Source organism: Aedes aegypti, chromosome 2 (assembly GCF_002204515.2).
Source record: "Aedes aegypti strain LVP_AGWG chromosome 2, AaegL5.0 Primary Assembly, whole genome shotgun sequence".
NCBI lineage: Eukaryota > Metazoa > Arthropoda > Insecta > Diptera > Culicidae > Aedes > Aedes aegypti.
Window position 1 is genome coordinate 83,411,668 of NC_035108.1, and position 21,927 is coordinate 83,433,594.

The 21,927-nt window shown below is 35.3% G+C and overlaps 2 protein-coding genes across 15 annotated transcripts in view; both read left to right on the forward strand.

The window, feature by feature from the left end:
- The window catches only part of LOC5568326 (serine/threonine-protein kinase mig-15), a 273,939-nt gene that overhangs the window by 98,205 nt on the left and 153,807 nt on the right, over positions 1–21,927 (forward strand). The window lies entirely within an intron of this gene.
- On the forward strand, positions 11,719–13,572 carry LOC5578227. 2 transcript variants are annotated; one of them, XM_001663704.3, is made up of 4 exons: positions 11,719–12,164; positions 12,221–12,902; positions 12,974–13,175; positions 13,230–13,572. In XM_001663704.3, exons 1-4 carry the CDS (start codon positions 12,035–12,037, stop codon positions 13,458–13,460), a joined length of 1,245 nt encoding a protein of 414 aa, XP_001663754.2. In that variant the 5' UTR covers positions 11,719–12,034; the 3' UTR covers positions 13,461–13,572. The 2 variants fall into 2 exon arrangements, with proteins under 2 accessions (XP_001663754.2, XP_021697065.1); XM_021841373.1 differs by having other exon boundaries at positions 12,314–12,902.

The following is a 21,927-nucleotide window of genomic DNA, read 5'->3' on the forward strand; positions in this document are numbered from 1 at the left end:
CACCGGAATAACTCCGGCCACATGAATATTTCCGAGTTCCTCTGGCCACTTCTGGAAACTATATATGTGTGCCAGTATACTGACAAAAAATCATTTGAATCCGTAAAGCATTCGTTGAGCGTACTACAAACATTAATTGAAACTCATCCGGTCCAGTCTAATGCCTTTAGTCCTCTGCACAATAACACCAAGCCGGAGAGTATACCGATGTTAATAATAGTGTCGTTCATTGCCGACGGTGCTGATGCTGCAAGTTTTTTTTCTCCTCCAAAGAAGGCCTCTCTTCTTCTTTTGACTCTTACACTGCAAGAATCACTCTCGTCAGTCCTCGCACGTTCGTATGAATCAATGAAAAACGCATCTGAAAAAAATCCACTCATCCAGCCCTCTTGACTCCTTCACAATTACCCACCCCCTTCCCCCCACGAAAACACAGACTTGCGGTAATCTGGCAATGTGACGTAAGTGCCATTTCAATTTTCTATACATTTTTCGTCATCCAACTCAATCAATTGAGCATTAATTAGGAATTAAACGCCACAATGATGAATTAGCATTATTTGTAGTAACTTAAAATTACCGAATCACTACATTTTCGCTATTTCTGCAAATAAAATAGGCCAGAAATTGAAATGGAGCTTACGTCTCTCCGTTATATTACGGCAACAGAGAGGCAAGCCGCAAGCAAATTTCACAGCAAAGCCGTTTTAAATCTCATCAAAGCGAGTGAACCATACAGTCGTAGTAAGTGATCCACGTACTTGTTCCTCCTCCCACCGAAATTGCGATGGAATAACCCTGCAGTTTGTCCTTGAAACATCTGTCCTGACCCCAAATTGATGCATGTTCTGCAGGCTGCTGCTGGTCATCATCATCATAATGATCATCGCCATCATTGGGGATGGTAACGCGATGCCGTTGCGATTACCTGGTGCGAACTGGTTTTGCATTCCAAAGCAACGACCTCATCGTCGTCGACCGACTAACTCCTCTCGGACATACCCGAGCAGAAAAATGTGAGAAATGAATCATATTATGATTTTTTTTTTATCTTTATTAACAAGATTTTTAGCCCAGGGCTAGTTCATCTCGGGATCAACGGCTTTATTTCCCTTCCGAAGTCTTCACTATAACTTTTTAGTCATAAGTGACTATCTTGGGGATGACTTAAGGGGTCATCCAAAAATGACGTCCATCATTTGGGAGAGGAGGGGGTCTATAAAAGTGTGACAGTGCATGTATTAGGTATTGGAAAAAGCATGACAGAGGGGGGAGGGGGGGGATCTAGAAATCCAGAAAAACGATGTACGTCATATTTGAATCGTCCCTAACCTAAAGATGTAACGCATTAATTGTTGCAATTTAAAATTGCAACGAGTTTTGTCTAAAACTATTAATAATTTCATTTGATCTTGTTCCAATGTTTCAACATTGGATATTCTATGTAGCTCATTAGTACTATACCAGGGAGAGAGCTTTACAATCATTTTCAAAATTTTATTTTGAATCCTCTGCAGAGCTTTTTTCCTGGTATTACAACTGCTAGTCCATATTGGTACAGCATACAACATGGCTGGCCTGAAAATTTGTATGAAGTTCAAAAGCTTGTTTTTAAAACAAAGTTTCCATTTTCTGTTAATAAGTGGATACAGACATTTTATATATTTGTTATGTTTGGCTTGAATGCCCTCAATGTGATTTTTGAAAGGTCAATTTTTATCTAGCATGAGCCCTAGATACTTAACTTCATCTGACCAACTTATTGGAACCCCTCTCATCGTAACAACATGTCTACTTGAAGGTTTCAAATAAAGAGCATTTGGTTTATGTGGGAACATTGTAAGTTCAATTTTGGAAGCATTAGGAAAAATCTTCCAATTTTTGCAAGATTGAAGAAAAAATAACCAAACTTGTTTGCAATCTACTACAGATGACACGCAGGCTTTTTCGTCTTTTGGAGTAGAAGCCTGTATCATCCGCAAACAAGAATTTTTGACATCTCTGAGGTAGCTCAGGCAAGCCTATTGATGGTACTACAGCTCATTCTGGTATTTTATTTTTAAAGGCTTGTTATCTACTTCTGATCGGGTAGCCAACACTGGCCCGTGCTCATCCTATTGCTGGTAGTGGAGCTATTCTGCATATTTGCCAATCTACTTGCTAAGGGCCGCCGAACTTAGGCGAGTTCGTAATTCTGGTCTTAGCTAGTCGAGTACTGCTTGGCTGTGGGCATTGCTTTTACGGGTGTTTGGTAGAATTGAGTGGATCGCGAGTCATCGTCATTTGTGAAAGGTTTATCAGAGCCACTACGTGGTTCGAATATTTAAGATGGCTTTAGGACATTTCGTCGAATGACATTTGGTCGAATGACGTTTGGTCGAATGACATTTGGTCGAAAGGACATTTGGTCGAAAGGACATTTGGTCGAATGGACATTTGGTCGAATTTCTTTGGAACATTTATTTTGGTCGAATGACGTTCAGTTGAACGAACACTTGGTTGAAAGCTTATTTTCAAATGGCTTATTGAAAGATGATTTGCAAAATTGATTATTGTTTTCTAAGTTTTGCAAAGTTGACTGGATAACGTATTTTTTGAATAATCTGTTCAATAAGGCTGATACAAATAATAAATTTCTTTTATGTCCGAGACCACTTGGAAGGTACGAGGGGGGGGATAAAAATAAATAAGGAACAAAAAAATATAAATGAAAAAAAGTTATTTTTTCTATTTTTTTTTTAACAATAGTTGTTAAACTTTTTTCAATCTTCCTCTGGATTATTATTTGACTTGTTTTTTACTTTTAAAAATGAAAAAAAACCTTGTCGAAAAATTGATGAATCTTTTTTTTTCTCCCCTTCAAAATTTTCGGATTTTTAAATGGGGGGTGGGGGGGGGGTGACATAAAAGAAAATTAATATTTGTATCAGCCTTACTGTTGTTGAATAAAAAATAGGACATTTCATGTCGTCTTATGTTTAAATCTCATACATCTTTTTATTTGCAATTTAAGGTTATACCAGAGTCTAATATTTTGATGATTATTCAAAAGAACTTTTTAGAAGGAGTTTTTTTGTACATTGGCTGAAATATTAAGCTCTAGTGAATTTATTATTCTTTGAAAATATCATCATTCTTTGGAAACTGCTCAACAAGTTATTTTATTTCTCAACGATGTGAAAATAATGTTTTTATTATTATTTATTATTATTTTGAAATATCATCGTTCTTTTTATGAACTGCTGATCTCCATCTGATGGAAGCATTCGGAGAGAATTTTCGGGATCTTTCTTTGATTTCCAAGTCTACAACAAAGATTGAGAGAAAATAACTGCCTTGAACCATGATTACATTTGAAAATAATGTACTTCAAGAAACAAAAATTTGAAATTAAAAAAAAAAAAAGTTCGGGATTCCTCGGTGGATTTTTTTGGGGAATACGTCAAATGAAATCTTAAAACCTATATTTTCGAATAGTTAAAGATTTAGCGATGCCAATTTTTTGTAATAATATTGTTCTACCAGACACGCCGTGTTGCAGCTTACGGACTTGAGTAAAAATTTTCAATGCGGAAATCATAATTAAAACGACAGGATAAAATGGTTTAGGTAAAACCTTAAAGGCGATGTGAATGTTACTTGTCGGTAACTCTACTTATGGCCAATTGGCTTATTGTGAATTCAAGCTCAAAAACATTCCTCAAACAAATAAATGGCTTTGTTGACAGTGTTTATGACCTCGGATAAATAACAGAGTTTGCCGAAGAACCTTTGAATTATTAAAAATGAAAATTATGCTAATTCTATGTATCGGGTAAGGAAAAACGAGTTGACTGAGGCGATAAAAGTTGGCTTGCTTCCATTTAAGATCAGCTTATTTCGAATCTCAGAACATGCCTGAACGAAAAAGTAGCATGAAACGTCAAAACGCAAGAGGTTGATCAATATGTTGGGAGAGCGTCCATCAAACAGAATAACAAAAAAATGCTAATCGCATATAGATTGTTGGTAAAATTGCTGATACTTTTTCAATTATTCAATCGCTCTTGTATTAGCGACAAAATGCTGCTCTCGACGATTGTCAGACAAAACGAAAAACTTTGTTTCCATACTATTAAGAATCGACCTCTATTCTTCCCACGAAATGTCTGTTCGAGCACATATCCTATGCTTTCTGTTGCAACTAAACCTTTTCGACCAAATGTCCATTCGACGAAATATCCGTTCGACCAAATGTACTTTCGACCAAATGTCATTCGACTAAACGTCATTCGACCAAATGTCTTTCGACCAAATGTCATAGATTCGGTTCGAATATTTAAGATTCCCTTCTCATATGAAGCAGACGGTTTATCCTTTTAGAGATGCATTTTAATGATGCTTTTTTAAAGAAGTCGATATACAAAATAAGTGAGTACTTTTTTACTACTTGTTCAGATTGCATTGCACAGTTTTATGGCCAAACTGCACACCAAACTGTTCAGCTATTGAGATTTCTCTGAAATTATCTCGAATCTGTAATATGAGCTTAGTGTGTAGTATTAGGAAAAGTCTGATAGAAGATTCTTGGTAGAAGATGATTGCGGTACAAATGGAAGTATAAAATCGGATATTGGTTGTCGTTGGTCTGTGCAGGTTTCATATCCACTGGGGTAGTTGGAAAGTCACTTTTCTGGGACATTCTAGCTTTTATATCGTCTACCCGTCGAAAGAACGGACTCGCTAAAAGAAGTACACCTGATTCTGTTTTTGCACGGGGGATGCGTACCGTGCAAAAATGTTTTCAGTTCAAAAATTCAAAAAACCGTGCAAAAAAGTAACATTATTTCTCGACGTTTCATGCAAAAATAAGGTTTTGGCGGAAAAAAAAATGCACTGCCGTGTAAAAAAATCCGTGCAAAAACAGAATCGGGTGTATTGCAACACTTGGTTGAATATTGAATCACATCCCAAAAAGTTTAGCATCACCTTAAAACAGGTAAATTAACTTTGTTATGTCTTGGGATCCTGATTATTTGTAAAGAAGCGATCTTCAGCAAACTTACTCAGCAAGTGAATTTTGACGCTAATTGAGGATTTTGGCTAGATCTATTTTCTGATACATACGAGATAGAAATTTTGAGTCTTTGGCAAGGTTGTTCAAAAAATTAAGGACATCTGAAAATAAACAATTTGGTTCGGTATTTGGCCACTAGGTGGCACGGTGCTCTGAACGTCATTATCAGAAAAAAAAAAACTCCATCAAATCTGTGCTCACCAGTCGTTTTCTATAGCTATGATGTATACCTGGGCGAAATTTAAAAAAAATCGTAGGGCCCGTTTTGAAGTTACGCCATTTTGATTGCATAAGTCCACAAATTCAAAGGAAATCTGAGATATTTAAGGTGAAATAGGCCATCATCGAAATTTGTACGCACCGTTGATGACTGTTGCTGATTCATCTCACGATTCTGAATCAAAGAAAATCAGTTAGTTTTGCACTGAAACAGCTGAAAAAGTATCACCATACTTTATGTATGTTGGCGCGTACAGTAATTCTTTTTCAAGGCAATATAAACTAAAAATAATGAGTTTTATCACTTTGAAATTGCACGCTGCAAAGTCATCATTGCTGCCAAAACCAATGACGGGCTACTTAGCCTTAAGCGGATTTTTATTGGCCGTGATTTTCCGAAGAAATATACCATCAAAATTTGGTTTAAAGTTGGTGTTTTTAGTTATTTGTAACTGTTATTTTTGCAGTGTATCCATTCAAATCTCTAATTTTAAATAGATCAATTAGGTATTCTAATATCGTTAGGCATGTCCAAATTTTTCAATAACACATTGCACTTGTACTTACGCTAAAGTCTTTCACAATTAACACAATTATCGTTATTGTTTGGAATAGTTGATTTCAAGATAATAGTTGAAGAGCTTAATTTTAAATGTCTCTCTTTGAAAATCAATACTCGAATCGAACCTTTCTTAAAAAGATTCTACCCCTTAATCCCAAATTTCATTTCCCCGAATTTTATTACCCCGAGTGTCATCACCCTGAACCCATCATTACGTTAAATTCTATTGTCCCGCATATCATCATTGCTACGTGATAATGAAATTAAAAATAATGCCATTCTAGGAACTGGAACTCGTGGTGATGGTCTTTCGGTACATAGTATTCGGGATAATGGAATTCAAAGTTAAGGAGTATAATTTTAAAAAGATATATAAAACATAGTACAAACAGAATTGCTCATGGATGCTGTGAAAATTCCAGTTTTTGTTGCCGGAAAACAGTGTTTGAATTCTACACAAACTGGGGATTTATCTGTAAACTTTCATGTTTTCGATCGCAAACAATGCCTGTGAAGTTAAGACTCACCCTCTGCTATAATCAGTGAAGACAAACGAAAATAAATCACACTTTGGGAGCTAAACAAACTTGTTCAAGGTGACAAAGACAATCATTTAAAATTGATTTCTGTAACTGCTAAGATTTTAAATTCACTTAAACAAATTAATAACGGTTGTTCTATGCTTTGTATTATTTTCTTCCATTTTGTATCGTTGCTTTCTACATAGTTAGTTTAATTTTATTCCATACCGAACACCGAATTCAAAAAATCTGAATCGTGAGTATATCGGTTCACCACACTATCCAGAATATTGTTGTATAAAAACGAATTTGGTTACTTGTTGAAATTGGCTCCGTAATGCCTTATAGCACTTGAGCCTATGAAAAATCAGTTAATTGTGAATAACTTGTGTGGCATGTAAGTGCAATGTGTCATTGAAAACATTTGAATTTGCTTAACGGTATCAGAATGCCTAACTAATATATTTGAAATTAGTGTTTTTTATGGTTACACCTAGGGACGTTCCAATACTGAGATCGATACTTCTAACAGCTAACAAATTGTCCGGTTGCGTTGCAACGAAGCATGATTTATTGATAGGGTGCAGAGCTGCTTCGGCACTTCCATGATTCACTTTGGCATGGAGGAGTTTCCTCAGTCGAATTGTCTGAAATTTTGCCATTATATGCACTACAATACGGCGCATATTGTAGCCAAATATGAGCTAAACCCTACCACTGAAGTGAATCAAAAGCGCCAAGAATTGGATCCGACTCGGTTTTTATTACCTTAGATCCCAGGAAATATGTTTGCCGACTACTCGGCTGTGCGTACCTCGGTTAAAATTAGCCGAGATTCGGCATTCTAATTAAAGTGTGTACCTTCTTCTTTCTGGCGTTACGTCCCAACTGGGACAAAGCCTGCTTCTCAGATTAGTGTTCTTATGAGCACTTCCACAGTTATTAACGAGAGCTTTCTTTGCCGATTGACCATTTTTGCATGTGTATATCGTGTGGCAGGTACGATGATACTCTATGCCCTGGGAATCGAGAAAATTTCCTTTACGAAAAGATCGTCGACCAGTGGGATTCGAACCCACGACCCTCAGCATGGTCATGCTGAATAGCTGCGCGTTTACCGCTACGGCTATCTGGGCCCCAGCAGTGTGTACCTATATCACTTGAGTATGAATTAGATCTTATTCAAATCCGACACATCCGGCTTTCTCAACAACTTTGCTAAAACTTTAACTTTCTCTTATCAAAATTATGAGATCAAAGTAGCATAAATTACTAATTCAGACATGATCAATAGCACCACCTTGCGGAAAATAACACACCAAAACATCTGCCTTCCAGATGACCTTTGTCCTTCGGACCAACTTCGCCGAATTCTCCAACTTTTTGTCCCATGTTGATCACAGGATAGAACTAGTTTAAAATACTCACCTAGCGGTGAAATCTCGAACCAAACTATTTCCGACCGGTCTTCACTTTTTGAAGCCGAAAACTCGGACTTTATATCTTGTACGGATCAAAAGATTAAACTTGCTGGAAATACTCATTTATATATGCTCACTAGCACCACCTTGCGGCAAAATTTAGAAACAAACCCGTTTGCTTTTCGGATGTTCTTGACTTTCTGAACAACCTTGCCAAAGACTCGGACTTTCTATCTCAAGTGGATCACAAGATAGAACGTGCTTGAACTGTTCAACTTCATATGCACCTAGCGGCAAACTTTCGAGCCAAACTGTTTGCCTTCCAGATGTCCTAGGAATCTGCAGAACAAATTTGCTGAAAACCGCACTACTAAAGAAAACCGATTGTACCCCGCTTGGCATAAGGTCGTTTGGCATAAAGCCGTTTGGCATAATAGCCGTTTGGCATAATGGTCATTTGGCATAATGGCCGTTCGGCATAATGATTGACTTAGAATAAATATCGGCATTTTTTAAGCTTTTGTCGAGATCAACACCACCGAGCCCATAGCAAAAAAAAAGGTAGGTTCTAAACAAGCGTGGTGTTCGTTCAGAGATTTTCCAAGCTAAGAATTTTAAATATTGTTGTGACTTTAGAGAGCATTTCTAAATAAAACTCGTGACGGGTCTCTACATCTCAGAACATAGAGTATCTTTGAGCTTGTTGCGATATACATATTTGAAAACAGTAAATTGGCAAAGAAAGTTCGCAGTTATTCATCAAGGAAACGCTCATAGGATGTTTCGCTGCAAATCAAGCTCTGTCCCAGTTTGGACGTAACGATCGATAAAAATAACTTGATAAAAGAATGGTTTTTTTTTTGCAATATATCAAAAGCTCTAATCCAAAGATCTATCAAATGCGACTTAATGCAAAAATAGCCTATTTACGAGAGCCGATTATTTTTCATTTAAAATGTTTGAGGTTCTATCGCAAAAAAATCTGTTTACAGCATAGCTCAAATGAACAACACATCCTAAACAAAAATATTTGTGGCAAAACTTTTTAACGGTTCAATATAAATTATCATTTTTGAAGTGTACATCAAAAACACCCTCTATTATCGAGAGAAGGGAAAATTTGTGATTGTAATAATAATTTTTCCAGAATATCTCGGAGGGAGATCACGCGTTTGCCCAAAAAGTATATGTTGAATATTGGCTTGTTCTAAAGTAATTACCATTCGAACAACACATCTGGCAAGAATTGATAAAATGGCAAAATATAAAAATGGTTAACATTTAGCATTACTAAATAATAAAATTTAAAACAGTATGAATAGAAAGAACAGCCTATTTTTGAAAGAAGGCATAATTTATAATTAAATCAATAGAAGAATAGACGCCAAAAATTATTGTGGTATAAAAAAACGAAAAGACATAAAAAAGTGCGTACAGAATCATCGAAGCGATTGTGCTACTCTTCCCCGTCTGCCATTTCCCCGAATGACTGGTTTCCCCGAAAAGTGGTGACGAGAAAGAGCGATAAACCAAAGACAAATTAAAGACCTTCATGCCCCTTGCAGATGCCCAAAATTTTATGGCTCATAAGGTAATCTAGAATGCCGTGAAAAGTGTACTGCGATCTGTCAAACTTGGGTACCTTTTGCACTACCGAGGGACCAAATGCAGTACTAGAAGTGGTACCCAATCTGAGCCCGAGTGGGACGGACCTGGATAAACAGTCAAAAGAAGGAAGTATTCTGTCATTCTCGGCTATACACATTTTGGCAAAAATGCTGAGGACGGTAAAACTCGAAAGAACCGCCAATTAAATAAAGAAGGGAGCATATTAGATGGCCAGTTCGTTCACCACCCTGAAATGTATAAAGTTACGATAATTATGAGTGCTAAAAACTTTTCGGGGAAGTGGGCTAGTCGGAAAACGGGATATTCAGGGAACTGGCATTCAGAAAAAAGTAGCACCACCCATCGAAGTAATTGTAGTAATTGATTTTTATTTTCGCTGATAATTTGAGCTGATTAATGTTATCGATTGCCGCCCTTTTGTCAGTTGGAAAAAAATATATAGCTCGAAAGAACAGCTTATGCATATACGGAGTTTTTTTTTTTTGAAATGTTAGATCAACAGTTTTCATACCTATAATTATGGTTACATCATATTTAGAAAAAAAAAATAGAACAATAAAAAGAAGGGTAAATTTGTGCTAAATATATAAAAATCTTCAATGCAAAAATTTGTTCTAATAGTCAAACTCAAAAGAAGAATTAATATTTGAAAGAAGGGTAATTTCTGGATAAATAATAAAATGCTATTGGCAATAACTTTCCTAATGAGCATGAGCATGATTGACCGCCCGCAGTTGCTACTCCGTTATAGCAAGAACAGCTGTACTTACACAGGGAACCAACAGACACTACTCGGGATCAGTAGCATCCTCAATGTGTAAGTACTGGTGCTCTCATTATTATAACGAACAATACCGGCGCCGGCTGCGTCCGAATGCAGGTCAATTTGGGAATGGGAGGGAAATGTTGACGTATTACTTGCTTTACAGAAGCCGAGGAGTCCTCTGCACTTCCACAAGAAAAAACTGGGAGTTTGGATATGGGAAAGGATTCGTTTTGGTAAACGATAAATATACAATTCGAAATGAATACGTGAGCATATACACGAATGACCGACACTGATAGTGCGATTACTATGCAAACCGGACACGATACTGATTTCGTTGCTCGCTCGACAGGAGCATACAACAGGTTCAACGTATCAAACTCTACTGACGCGTTTTGTTTTGTTTTTCACCGGCGCATTTCGTGTTTTCTTCCGCGAAACGCGATCCGGACACAATGGTTCCGGATTCCGCCGCTCGCCCACAAGTAGCATGCAACAGATTCTACGGATCCAACACTACTGCTATTGGCAATAACTTTCCTAATATGCTTAAACTTATTCAAGAGCGAATGATTGTTGAATAAAGTGTTATTATGTATTCATTGACTCCAAAGCAAGCCTGATGTCATAAGAAAGATTCATCAGAAACATAAAAACGAAAAATTGAGAAATTCTTGGTTTTAGACTCATTATGCCAAACGACTTTATGCCAAATGACCATTATGCCAAACGACTTTATGCCAAATGACCATTATGCCAAACAACTTTATGCCAAATGACCTACCAGCAAGATAATTAGCATTTCGAGATATAGTCTTATTCTGCTCCTGTTTCAAAGTGATGCTTCACTTTCCGGGGTGATTCAATATTCAGCTGAGTGTTTCAATAGTTTTTCAAGCGTCCGTATTTACAACGTTCGTTTTAGGGACCTTCCCTAGCTAAGTTGTATCACCTGCGGCTGCAGAGCAAAGCCATGCTAGTGGTGCCTGAGTTCGATTCCGAGTTTAGTTCAGGATCTTTTCGTGATAGAATATCATAGTGCTAGCCTGCTAGCTTAATAAGTGAGAAACTGCTCTCTGAACACTAAGCTTAGAAGCAGGCTTTGTTTCAGTGGGGACGTGTTGCTCACAAGAAGAAGAACGGCATAATAGATCACTTTTCAGCTTTAAATTGGGTATGACATGTCAATACCTAAAATACTGCTTAAGACATAACATGGGACAATTTTGTGTAGATCTTGAATGTCTTTGCGTAGAAGAGCAGTATAGAACTTTGTCCATTCTTAGAGCTACATATTATAAAAATTGTAAGAATTCTCAATGTTTCTTAAACTGCTGTAAGAAGGCCAATAAAGAAAGGCTGGTTTGCGTTTCACCAACGTGAATTTCTCCCATTAGGTTTGTGTTACTTAATAACCAGTAGCTATCCAACCATTAACCCGTAATTATTAGAAAACTTTTACCCTATAGAATGAAATGATTAACAGTTGTTCCAGGAATCGGGCTAAGTCCTTGATAGTCATTGTAAAATCGTGATTTTGTAAACATCTTCTAAAAAGTCCTCGAAGAATCGGTATGAGAAGTAGCACAGTTGTTCATGGAGAGGTTTCTTTGTCCTGGAACTAATCTGGTCGATATTTTTCACCAACGTGTATTCCTCTTATTGGATTGGCTTTGTTTGCGATCGTTTCTTTGTTGACACAAGTGCCAAAGAATATATAACCCATGATTATTGAAAACAAACTTTTCCTACAGTACATTCGCCACTTCTTAGTAGATTTTGCGGATCTTATGATATTGGAACCTTCACTGCTTAGAACAACGCTTTCTTGGACAGTTCGTATTCACCCTTCGAAGCAAGATGTTCGAAAAACTGCGCTTATCTTACCTCTGGTTCTCGTCGAGGGTTGTTGGAATTGTCTCTTTTTGTTTCAAAGGACAACCTGTTGGTGATTGTTTCTGGTTGTTGGACGTATTGTTGCTTTTAGCAGGTACCTGCCAAAACCTAAACTTAAAAGATCTTCCACTCATTACTCTACTAAAATAGGTATCCGAAGTGAATCGACATTGAATTGGGCCAACGAGCGGAAGATTCGCAGTATCACCAACTGCCTGTATGCTTATCATTCCTATGTATTAGTTTTTCAGCTGTATGCTTCTTTGAGCACAAAATTTGACGACACATCGTTGGTCGTTTTCGACATGGTAAAAGTGGCAGTAACACTTCTATCAGGTATGAGAATATTGTCGATAGTGCTTCTCCGGGAGCCGATTGCGTCTCTGAGAAACTTCGTCACCAGCAATCGTTTGAATTCCGGAGACGCAGTCTTCGATGAACTCGAACGGAGGAGGTTTAACAAATTCAGCCGAGCTGCTCTACTCGTTATATACGGCGCGACAGTCTTGGACACAATTCTGTTGTCTGTACCAAATTCATCGAAGGATAGCGTTCTAGAGCTACCCCCTCAATTGGTTTCGACAGGAAAATATGCGTCAAATACTTTGTACTTTTTATTCGTTGGACTTCTGGCACTCTCCATAGTTCCAAAAATGTTCAGTGCACTATCCTGTAGCCAAGTTCTGCTCGTGGGAATGCGATGGAAGTTTAAGATGTTGGTTCATCGTTATGAAACAATTGCAAATCTGAGGTTACTGGACGTAGACGATTACTATGAACGTATAGAGTGCAAAGTGCTAGAAGCTGTGGAACAACAGTTGGAATTTTGGAGGTGAGCAATGACTTTCCACAATGTCTACGAATGTGAAGTCCTGCTAGTAATATTCCCTATTAAAATTTCAGTTATCTACAGATCTTGAAGGATTTAGTTGCGAAGCAATTCTTCCTGGTCCACTACTTCTCGGTCGGCGCTATCGGATCTATGCTGTATGTTTCCCGTGATATCGGCCTTAACATACTGTCCGTCGCTGTTTTTGCATCTACGTTGGTGTTGATGCTGGAATACTTTCTGTGGTGCCATCTGGTTGATTCGTTTGAAGATGTGGTAAGATTCGTTGAACGAGTAATTCTTTTGGTTGATTTTTGATTTCTTTCGCAGGCTGACTCTGTTGGAAGTCGTATTTTCGAGCTTTGCGCCAAGATTCCCTACTCTCCGAAGTATCGTACTCGGTACAGGAAACTGCAAACATCGCTTATGATCACCTGGATCGTGGCTCGCAACGGCGTATCAATGAATTGTATGGGACTGTTCAAAATTTCAACAATCGCTTTTGTAGGCTTCGTTAACACTGCTTACTCGGTGCTGATGTTTCTGATAAATATGCATTGAACATTTTTTTAATGGAATTTTATTTGAACAAATGATTGTAATGGATTGTGATTAGTCAATAGAGCATTGTTACCAAATTTGTTGTGAAATAAATGTTGTAATATTTTTTTAATAGTTTTGTCTTGAATTCCAAATATGACTCATATAAAGTAGACAATATGGAACTTTTGGCATTTTCACCGAAAAGGGCGTTTTACAACTTCTGTGTAGGTTTATAAACTTTAAGGTTTCTTGAGTGTTTCTTGAACTGTTTAAAAAAGAAAATGGAGGGACTCTCGTGATTCTAAATGACAGCTGGTCTACTTTCCACCAACGTGGATGTCTCCCATTGGGCTGGCTTTGTTGTTGCTCTCTTGTTGTCTGTAGATACCCAATCCTGTAACCAGTAATTATTGGAAAAGTTATGCTACCCATTGGGCTCGTATAAGACTACAGCAATCTGGTTGAGTCCATGATAATCCTCGTAGAATTATGGATCAATATAGTTTGTAAGACTAACTGCAAATTAGTTCATAAATTTTCTGATGAATAATGGAAACATTGCCTTAGGCGTTCTTAAATGTACCGTGTGAGAAGTAGCACAGTTTTCTATGGAACAAATGTGGTTCGATATTTCTCACTGACGTGTATCCATATTATTGGATTGACTTTGTGTGTGTCCAGTCCATTGATGTCACATATGCAAAACGAATATGACATACGATTATTGCACATTACATTCAATCTCCGTGCTGTACAAGTTTTTTTTTGCGGATCAATAATTTTCATGCAAAAATATTGATGATATCTATTTTAGTTCAAAAGTTATTAAAGTTTTTCTGCTTAAAATCCTTTGTTTTTCAAGGCATTTTATTAGAGTTACAAAAATAACACATCTGTAATTTTTTGATACAATATACAATTTTATTTTGTCTTTTGAATGCCGTCAAAAGATATTTTTTATGTTTGCCCCAATCAGAGATATTCACAATCAAAGTTTTTGAGAGAAAAACAACAATAACTCCTAAACGGAAGGAGATAGCGAGTTTCTTCACTCACCAAATTACGCATTTTTCAAAGCTCTAAAAGTGTTTCATAGACTACTTTGATGAGAAATTTGAATTGAAAACTCTAGAGCCAGAAAACCAGTTTTGTTCGGACCACCCTATGTCACCGTAGGAAAAAAGCTCTAAATCGGTCAATTTAAGAGATACAAAAAAACTTTTTTCGGCAAAGTTGCTTGAAATTGAATGGTCTACAACTTTGCTGAAGCATGTATAATATAATTTCTACAAATAAAAAAGTTAGTTACACAATTTCTATGAAAATGTGGTCCACCCTAATTTTCAGTAACATCAAACAAAAGGCTTAACTAATACAAACAACTTTGTAGAAGACCGTTTTTGTCTAATGGTTCATTCTAAAGCTCAAAATGCATCTTTCCGCGTAAAACTGATTCCTGGACCACTGTGCATTGCCGGAAGTCGTGCTTACTACGGACTCCACAAGACCTTGTGGTCTGGTAAACTTCACTTCCGTACTAAGTGTACCATGTACAAGACGCTGATAAGACCAGTAGTCCTCTACGGGCATGAGACGTGGACAATGCTCGAAGAGGACCTGCAAGCGCTAGGAGTTTTTGAACGACGTGTGCTTAGGACGATCTTCGGCGGAGTACCGTAATTTCGGGTGAAATTGATCAATTTTCACGGGTTTTCTAGTCTGTTTTCAATAATGTTAACAATGCCAAACAACTAAATGCAGGAAAACAAGTACGAAGGTGAGCCTCATCGACTTATGTACCGACATTTTCTAACAAATGTTATTTTAGTGTTAACAAATACCTCTAAAATAAAAAAATCAGAGGATCTCATTTCGGGGTGAAATTGATCACTTGTCAATGCCATTATTGTTAGTTTCCAAAACAACTCTATATGATAAATTTGAGCTCCCTGAATCCGAATATGCTTGTAAAATTCTTAACAATGCAATATTGATATAAATAACGAATAGTTAAATTTCATGAATTACGCGGAAAACGCCAAAATGTATGCAATTTCCTAAGGAATTTAATGATATCTAACAGAAATTCAATTATTTCAACCATATGAGCTGATTGGTACGAGTTTTGGTGATGACATCTGGTTTGGGGATATATCTCAAGCATCCTCACAAACTTTCAGGTTTATACCATGTTCAAATTCTTGCTTATGAATAGAAGTTCATAGCTGTTTGTCAATACTGCACCGCGCATGATTTTGAAATTTTACGTTATTTTCATAGTAATAAACATTCTTTAACGCAAAAAACTTCACAACACACAATTCCACAATAGTCACGGCAAGCAACGTTCATTTACTGTAGCTTACATTGATATTTGTGCTCCATTACGAATAAATAAAATCGTGTGATACGATGATCAATTACACCCGATTTTACGGTATGTGAGAACGGCGTATGGAGGAGAAGAATGAACCACGAGCTTGCGCAACTCTACGGTGAACCCAGTATCCAGAAGGTCGCCAAAGCTGGAAGGGTGCGATGGGCGGGACACGTTGTGAGAATGCCAGAAAACAATCCCGCAAAAATGGTGTTCACCTCAAATCCGGCCGGTACAAGACGAAGGGTAGCGCAACGAGCTAGGTGGTTTGACCAAGTGGAGCAGGATCTTGGAAGTGTGGGGCGATCGAGAAACTAGAGGTTAGCAGCCATGGACCGAGTTAATTGGTGTAACATTGTGGCGCAAGTCATGTCTTGAAGGACGTAGAGCCAGCAAAAGTGAGTAAGTATGGTTACACCTCCAAAAGGGTGCAACTCAATATTTTGTTGATCTTATCATTCAAAATTGCACCTAGAATTAAATCAAATTTTAATGGTACATTTCATTTGATAATCACGGTCAACGAAAACCCATTTAAACATCTCGGATTTCCTTTGGATTTTTGAACTTATACAATCGAAATCGATTTTTTGTTAAATTTTGCCCAGACATGCTGCTTAGCTATAGAAAACGACTAGTGAGCACAGATTTGATGGAGATTTTTTTTCTGATAATAACGTTTAGGGGAACACCACTAGTGTAAGGAAACATGTAAAATTGAGCATTTCAAGCCAGCTCTATCCTGTAGTCCACATGAGATAGGAAGTTCGGGCAAAAAGGCGGATCTCGGTTAAGCCGAGATTTGGGATTCTTATTAAAGTGTGTACGTAAATCACTTGAATATGAATCAGATCTTATTCACTATCGGATGTGCTTGACTTTATTAAAAACTTTGCTAAAACTTGAACTTTCTCTTATCAAAATTATGGGAAAAAAGTAGTATGAATTAGTAATTCAGACATGATCAATGGCACCACCTTGGATCAAAATTACACACTAAACTATCTGCTTTCCAGATGCCCTTCGTCCTTCGGATCAACTTCGCCGAACTCTTCAACTTTTTATCTCATGTTGACCACAGGATAGAACTAGTTTAATACACTCAACTAGCGGTGAAATCTCGAACCAAACTCTTTGCCTTCCGACTGGTCTTCACTTTTTGAAGCCGAAATCTTCACTGGTCTTCACTTTTTGAAGCCGAACTTTATATTTTGTATGGAACAAAAGATTAAACTTGCTGGAAATACTTTATTCTATATGCTCACTAGCACCACCTTGCGGCAAAAATTAGAAACAAACCGTTTGCTCTTCGGTTTTTCTTGACCTTTTGAACAGCCTTGCCAAAGACTCGGACTTTCTATCTCAAGTGGATCACAAGATAGAACGTGCTTGAAATGTTCAACTTCATATGCATGTGAACTTGAATTTATTTGCGCAAAAGAGCAGTATAGAACTTTAGTATTAGTTTATCCATTCTTAGAGCTACATAAGGACTGTTCATTTTATAAAGTGGACACCTTGTGCATGCTGTATCTTTCTTATTAATCAATGAAATTTCAATCGATTTTTTGCACATCGTTCGACTAGTATTGTACAATGTTGTGATAATAAAAATTCTCCAAAATAATTAAATTTCACACGAATATGGAACAACGATTAGATCGGTCGATTTTTTGAGGTTATCAAAATCAATGATTGTAAGAAATTGGCTGGAAAATTCGATAATTTATATTTTCTATTTTCAAAATAGGCTTGTTCTTCGAAAGCATCATCAATCAGAAGCCTGATGGAAAAAATCAAGTTATTTTTGGAGCAACAATTTTACAGATATAATAAAATCAATTTTCCCGTATATTTTTAAAGATTTTTTTTTTTAATTTGATGGGAATTGATATGAGTAGAATTTTTTGTGTAAAAGTACGTCCTGACGGAAGTCCTAATACAGCATTAACACACCGAGGACGAAGCCTCAAAATCAGTTGGAACGCTAAATTCAACCCACTATATCTCAGCTGTCCTAAGTCCGATTTGTAAAATTTTGGCACCTACAGAAATGTATGGGCTTCTAGATTCATGTCAGATTTTTGAAATATTTTTGGGAACTACTGTTTGATTTGTAGTACTTAAAACACCGGAGCAAGTCCTAAAAAAAATTCTAACCGGCAGTAATTTGTAGATAACTTAGAATTTATCGCGATAACCTATAGATTTTTTTAATGTATGATGATCGTATTAGTGTAACCAAACAATTGGCATTGAATTTTTGATTGTTAGCTGTTCAAAGAACTACAATATATTCACAAAACTACGTAGAATAAAGAAAAAATGCATTTTCAACTATAACTTGAAATTTATCGCGATGACCCAAACATTTTATGATCTTAAAATATACTCATATTTAAGGCCATCAAATTTGCAGAACACTGATAATAAATTTTTGTTGGAAAAACTACAATATTTTCACAAAATATTGAAAAATACAGGAAAATACAGGTTTTTTACAGTAATTTCTTATTTATCACAATGTCTCATCAGTTTTATAATTTTAAACTCTTTGTTTGTTCATGAGAAACAAATTTCCTGAACATCGTTGATCGCTGTTTGTTTAAAGAACTACAATATATTCACAAAACTGCGTAAAATACAGAAAAAATACATTTTCAATTATAACTTGAAATTTATTGCGATGACCCAAACATTTTATGATCTTAAAATAGACTCATATTTAAGGCCATCAAATTTGCAGAACACTGATAATGAATTTCTGTTGGAAAAACTACAATATTTTCACAAAATAGTGAAAAATTCAGGAAAATACAGGTTTTCTACAGTAATTTCATATTTATCGCAATAACTCACCAGTTTTGTAATTTTTTTTGTATGTTCATGAAAAACAAATTTCCTGAACATCGTTGATCGCTGTTTGTTCAAAGAACTACAATATATTCACAAAACTGCGTCGAATACAGAAAAAATACATTTTCAACTATAACTTGAAATTTATCGCGATGACCCAAACATTTCATGATCTTAAAATATACTCATATTTAAGGCCATCAAATTTTCAGAACACTGATAATAAATTTCTGTTGGAAAAACTACAATATTTTCACAAAATATTGAAATATACAGGAAAATACAGGTTTTCTACAGTAATTTCTTATTTATCACAATGTCTCATCAGTTTTATAATTTTAAACTCTTTGTTTGTTCATGAGAAACAAATTTCCTGAATATCGTTGATCGCTGTTTGTTCAAAGAACTACAATACTTTCACAAAATCTTGTATAATACAGAAAATTCTGAAATTTCTTCTGCAATTTATTGATTGTCTCCAGACCTTATCAATTTAAAGTTATTGTTAGTAATAAAAATTAACATATTTTAATTTTTTTTATGTTTTTCAAAGAACTATAACATTTTCACAAAACTGTGAATAATACAGAAGAAATACGATCCTAAAAACAGTTTAATTTTTTTTTTGCAATGATCCATGGGTTTTGTGATTTTAAAATATTCTCATATTTAGGGTTGTCAAGTTTGCACAACATGATCGATGAAAATTTATTGAAAGAACTACAATATTTTCACAAATTACCGTATAATACAAAAATATTCTGTTGCTACCGAAGTTTGAACATTTTACCATCTGTATAATTTTCTAAATTGTTGTAAATTTTCAAGAAAAATAAGTGTGCTCAAAAATCATGTATAATACAGTAAAATTTAAAATTTCTCCTGTAATTTTGAAATTGCCGCATTGGCTTATAATCTCCACCGTTTAATTTTTTTCAGATTCGCATATAAATTGACAGAACGTATCAAAACACAGCAAACGTTGAATGACAAAACGTCGAAAGGAATAACACATCGAAAAGAAAAAAATATCGAATTATTTATTCTTTCGGAAGAGAATAATTCTTCTTAGATCATTTAGTTCTTTTCCAATTCCCACCTTTCGACGTTTTGTCAGCCAACTGCAAATCACTGATTGCCTCCAGACCATATCATTTTAAGGGTTTGGAGCATACTCATATATAAAAGTAAATATATCTACAGAATATTTTTGGAGATTTTTAAAGAACTAAAACATCTACACAAAACTGTGGAAAATACCAGAAAAGTTATATAGTCGAGTCTAGTACACGACACTGAAGACGGCCTTACAGTTGAGGTCGAAATACGCGTATCTGTCAAAGGATACAAACTCTAGTGGAATTAAATGGTATAGTACTAAATTCGGTTTTTTCATCTACAGAAAAGTTAGATCGTAATAACAGCCTGCAATTGACCACAATGTTCCATGGATTTTATAATTTGAAAATGTTAAATAAAATGTTATCATTTAGAGTTGGCAAGCTTGTGTAAATTAACCGACGAAGTTTCGTTAAAAAACTTCAATATTTTCACAAAAAATACCATGTAATAAAGATTATACTATTTCTGCTCTTGTTTCATATTTATCAAGATGACTAATTGATTTCATTTTTCAAAACCGTTATTAAGTTTTGAAAAGAAAAAAAAAACAAACTTTCTAAACAATTATAATGGCTATTTGCTCTAAGAACTACAATATTTTCACAAAATCACGAATTTTACAGAACAGTCTCTGACTATGGTTGCGTTTTCATAGTAGTTGTGTTTACGATTTGAAATTTTCTCAACGTAATATATATAAAAAATAGAGCAGTTATAAATTCTGTTTCAAAGCACGACAAGCAGTTTACAAAATTGGTAATATAACAATTTCTATTTATTGATAATATTTGCACAAATCATATCTAATTATTATTATTTTTTATAATAGAAATATATCAGATTTCCGTTGCAGTATAATAATTGTGACAAAGAGTTATCATTTTCATGATTTTATTATATTTTTTCATATTATAAACCATAAATCAACAATCTTACTTCATATTTACCGCAACGACCCTTAGATTTTGTAGTGTTAAACTATTCTCATATTTGAGACTTACAACTACAAGTTGTTGCTAATCCATTATTGTTGCAATGGCATCATTTTTCAATTTACTAATAATAACGCAAATAATGATATTTTACTTACATGGATGACGGTGTTAAAAAAAAGTGGATCGCTTCAACCCTAGTTTGTCCTTATTTGTAGATTCATGTGCGGTTATAGAAATGTGCTTGGAATCTATGGTTTGATTTGTAGTACTACAAACACTGAAGCTAGTCTAAAAAAATTAAGCGTTTGTTTGTACATAACTTGAAACTTATCTAACAATGAAGTTCGAATTTATATTACCAAACATTTTTCATTGTAATTTGTACATTTAACGAATCACAACATAAATAAACTGCGTAGCATTTGGCAGAAAAAAAAATAGTTTGAGCTATAGTTAAAAATAATCGCTATTACCCATGAATTTTACAATTTATAAATTTTGTCATGTCTGGTGTAGTTTGATATTCATTGCGATGACGCATTATGCCAAAATTTTAAAAATTACATAATCCATGTATCATTGCAATAAATTTCAAACTGTTAGGATCGTTAGGATTGTTAGGATCGAAATTTCCCTGAATTATTCATAGTTTTGTGAAACTGTTGTAGTTCTTTAAAAAATATCAAAAGTGTTCTGTAAATATATTTATTTTTATAACTTAAAAAACTTCAAATCTTTTAATTGATCTAGATGCAATCAATAAATTACAGAAGAAATTCAAGAATTTTCTGTATTATACAAGATTTTGTGAATATATTGTAGTTCTTTGAACAAGCAGCTATCAACGATGTTCAGCAAATTTGTTTCTCATGAACATACGAAGAGTTTAAAATTATAAAACTGATGAGTCATTGCGATAAATAAGAAATTACTGTAGAAAACCTATATTTATCTGTATTTTTTACTGTTTTGTGAAAATATTGTAGTTTTCCGTACAGAAATTTATTATCAGTGTTCTGCATATTTGATGGCCTTAAATATGAGTCTATTTTAAGATCATAAAATGTTTGGGTCATCGCGATAAATTTCAAGTTATAGTTGAAAATGTATTTTTTCTGTATTCTACGCAGTTTTGTCAATATATTGCAGTTATTTGAACAGCTAACAATCAAACATTCAATGCCAATTGTTTGGT